Source organism: Mustela nigripes, chromosome 3, assembly GCF_022355385.1.
Source record: "Mustela nigripes isolate SB6536 chromosome 3, MUSNIG.SB6536, whole genome shotgun sequence".
Lineage (NCBI taxonomy): Eukaryota > Metazoa > Chordata > Mammalia > Carnivora > Mustelidae > Mustela > Mustela nigripes.
In genome coordinates, this window is record NC_081559.1 from 12,854,254 (window position 1) to 12,856,429 (window position 2,176).

Consider the following 2,176-nt stretch of genomic DNA (forward strand, 5'->3'; position numbering starts at 1 on the left):
TTTTTTTTTTTTTAAGATTTTATTTATTGATTTGACAGAGATCACAATAATCACAGGCAGAGAGGCAGGAAGGGAAGCAGGCTCCCCGCTGAGCAGAGAGCCTGATGCGGGGCTCTATCCCAGGACCCTGGGATCATGACCTGAGCCGAAGGCAGAGGCTTTAACCCTCTGAGCCACCCAGGAGCCCCGGTAGAGGTGATCTTGTAAGTGAGACCGAGTGACAGGAAGGAGTCAGCCGCAGAACGAGTCAGGGAGGGGGGCCCAGCTGGTGGGAGACAGGATGTGAGGACTGAGAACAGGGCAGGGCCTGCATTCCCACCTGAAAGTAGCGATTGTGCGAGAAGTAGTAGTAATACTAATGACAGTAAAAAGGATGGTCAGTGGCGTATTGTGGCCAGGGTTCTATGTGCTGGAAATCACCTCGTTTCTTCTCATGCAGCACCTAAAATGGGTCCTGTCAGAGTCCGTAGTTTAGAGCTGGGAACACTGAGGCACGGGGAATGTAGCGTGAGGTAAGCCGCCTTGCCTGCGGCCGCGCAGTCACCAAGGGATGGAGCCATGATTCACCCCTGAGCTCTATCTCCAGAGCCTGTGCTTTGCTTCCAGGGATACGAATGGCCCAGCCCTGGAACATTTTGGGAAACGCTAAATATCCTACAAGCCCAGGCTCAAAAGCCACCTCCTCTGGGGTGTCTCCTCCTCCCAGCAGGAAGTGGGCCTTTTCCTCTGAACTTGTAGTGGAACTTTTTAAAAAGATTTTATTTATTTATTTGTGTGGGGGGGGGCATGAAAAGAGGGAGGGGCAGAGGGAGAAGGAGAGAGAAATCTAAGCAGACTCCCCACTGAGCAGGTAGCCCAATGGGGGACTCGATCCTGGGGCCCTGGGATCATGACCTGAGCCAAAGGCAGACGTTTAACTGACTGAGCCACCCAGGCCCCCCCAGAGAGGGCATTCTTAATAGTGGGGTCTCTCTCTATCACCCGCCTATCCATCCTTATGTCTGTCTGTTTATCTATCTATCTATCTATCTATCTTTCTAACATCTATCTACGTATCATCTATCTCTCTCTATATATCCACCAGCTTGGAGGAGAAATGTGGAAAAATACATATAACTATATACAGACTTCCTCTGTGGACCAAGTGCCTTAAAATGTAGTGTGTGAGGCACCTGGCTGGCTCAATGAGAGGTACATGAAACTCTTGATCTCAAGGCCATGAGTTCAACCCCCTCATTGGGTGTAGATTGCTGAAGAAAAAGAGAGACAAGAAAAAAAGGGCGCCTGAGTGACTCGGTTGGTTAAACATCTGCCTTTGACTCAAGTCATGATCCCAGGGTCCTGGGATCGAGCCCCACGTTGGGCTCCATACTCAGCAGAGAGCCTGCTTCTCCCTCTCCCTCTGCCTGTCGCTCCCCTGCGTGTGCTCTCTCTCTCTCTTTCTCCCTTTCCTTGCTTTCTCTCATAAATAAATAAAATCTTAAAGTATGAAAATGCAAGATGTGACTGTGATAGTGTTCTTAAATACTAAATGTAGAGCCGAAAACGTCATATAATTTAGCATTTCTTTTTTCAACTTTGAAATAGGCATTGCTTTATATGTGGCAGGGTGCCGGTTAGAATCTTGCCCTGTTAAGCTAGGAAGAAGCCCCATGCTTTAGGGTTCTTTCTAGGACCTTCCTAGGATGTGATTTCTCCTGATTGCAAATATTTTTTCCTTATCTGCCTGCAGAAATGAAGATATCTTGTCCATCCTCACCGTTGTCAACCGTGATGTGAGTCAAAAAGCAGACAGTAAAGGAAAATGGAAACAGATGCCCCAACCGGCCTTCACCCTACGGAAGAAGCTAGTATTCCCTGTGCCCCCGGAAAGACTTTAGTAAGAGAGAGTTCCCGTTGGCTCTTCGACTTGAAAGGAAGCTTGGGTCAGCCATTCCAGCCTCCTGCCCCTCACAGGAATCTGTGACAGACGGTGAGCTGACCTCTGTCTGTCATTCTAATAACTGGAAATACCCTATTTTCTGACGCGGCAAATTCTTTCTTTTCTTTTTTCTTTTTGACAAGCCTGAATGTTAGAACGCTTTCTTTCTTGAAGCTTCGTATGGTAGTCTTGGGTTTAGTTGTGTGCCCTGAGAGAAGGCAGCTCGGCCTTGGTTTGTGCATCCGTGAGGGAAAA

General features: G+C 48.3%; 1 protein-coding gene across 1 annotated transcript in view; it reads left to right on the forward strand.

The window, feature by feature from the left end:
• CASP10 (caspase 10) overlaps positions 1–1,969 on the forward strand; it is a 30,704-nt gene extending 28,735 nt beyond the window's left edge. Inside the window, exon 8 of the mRNA XM_059393195.1 lies at positions 1,733–1,969. Coding sequence (XP_059249178.1) covers positions 1,733–1,880 — 148 coding nt within the window. The 3' untranslated portion in view covers positions 1,881–1,969. The remainder of the gene's footprint in view (positions 1–1,732) is intronic.
• The last annotated feature ends 207 nt before the right edge of the window (positions 1,970–2,176 follow it).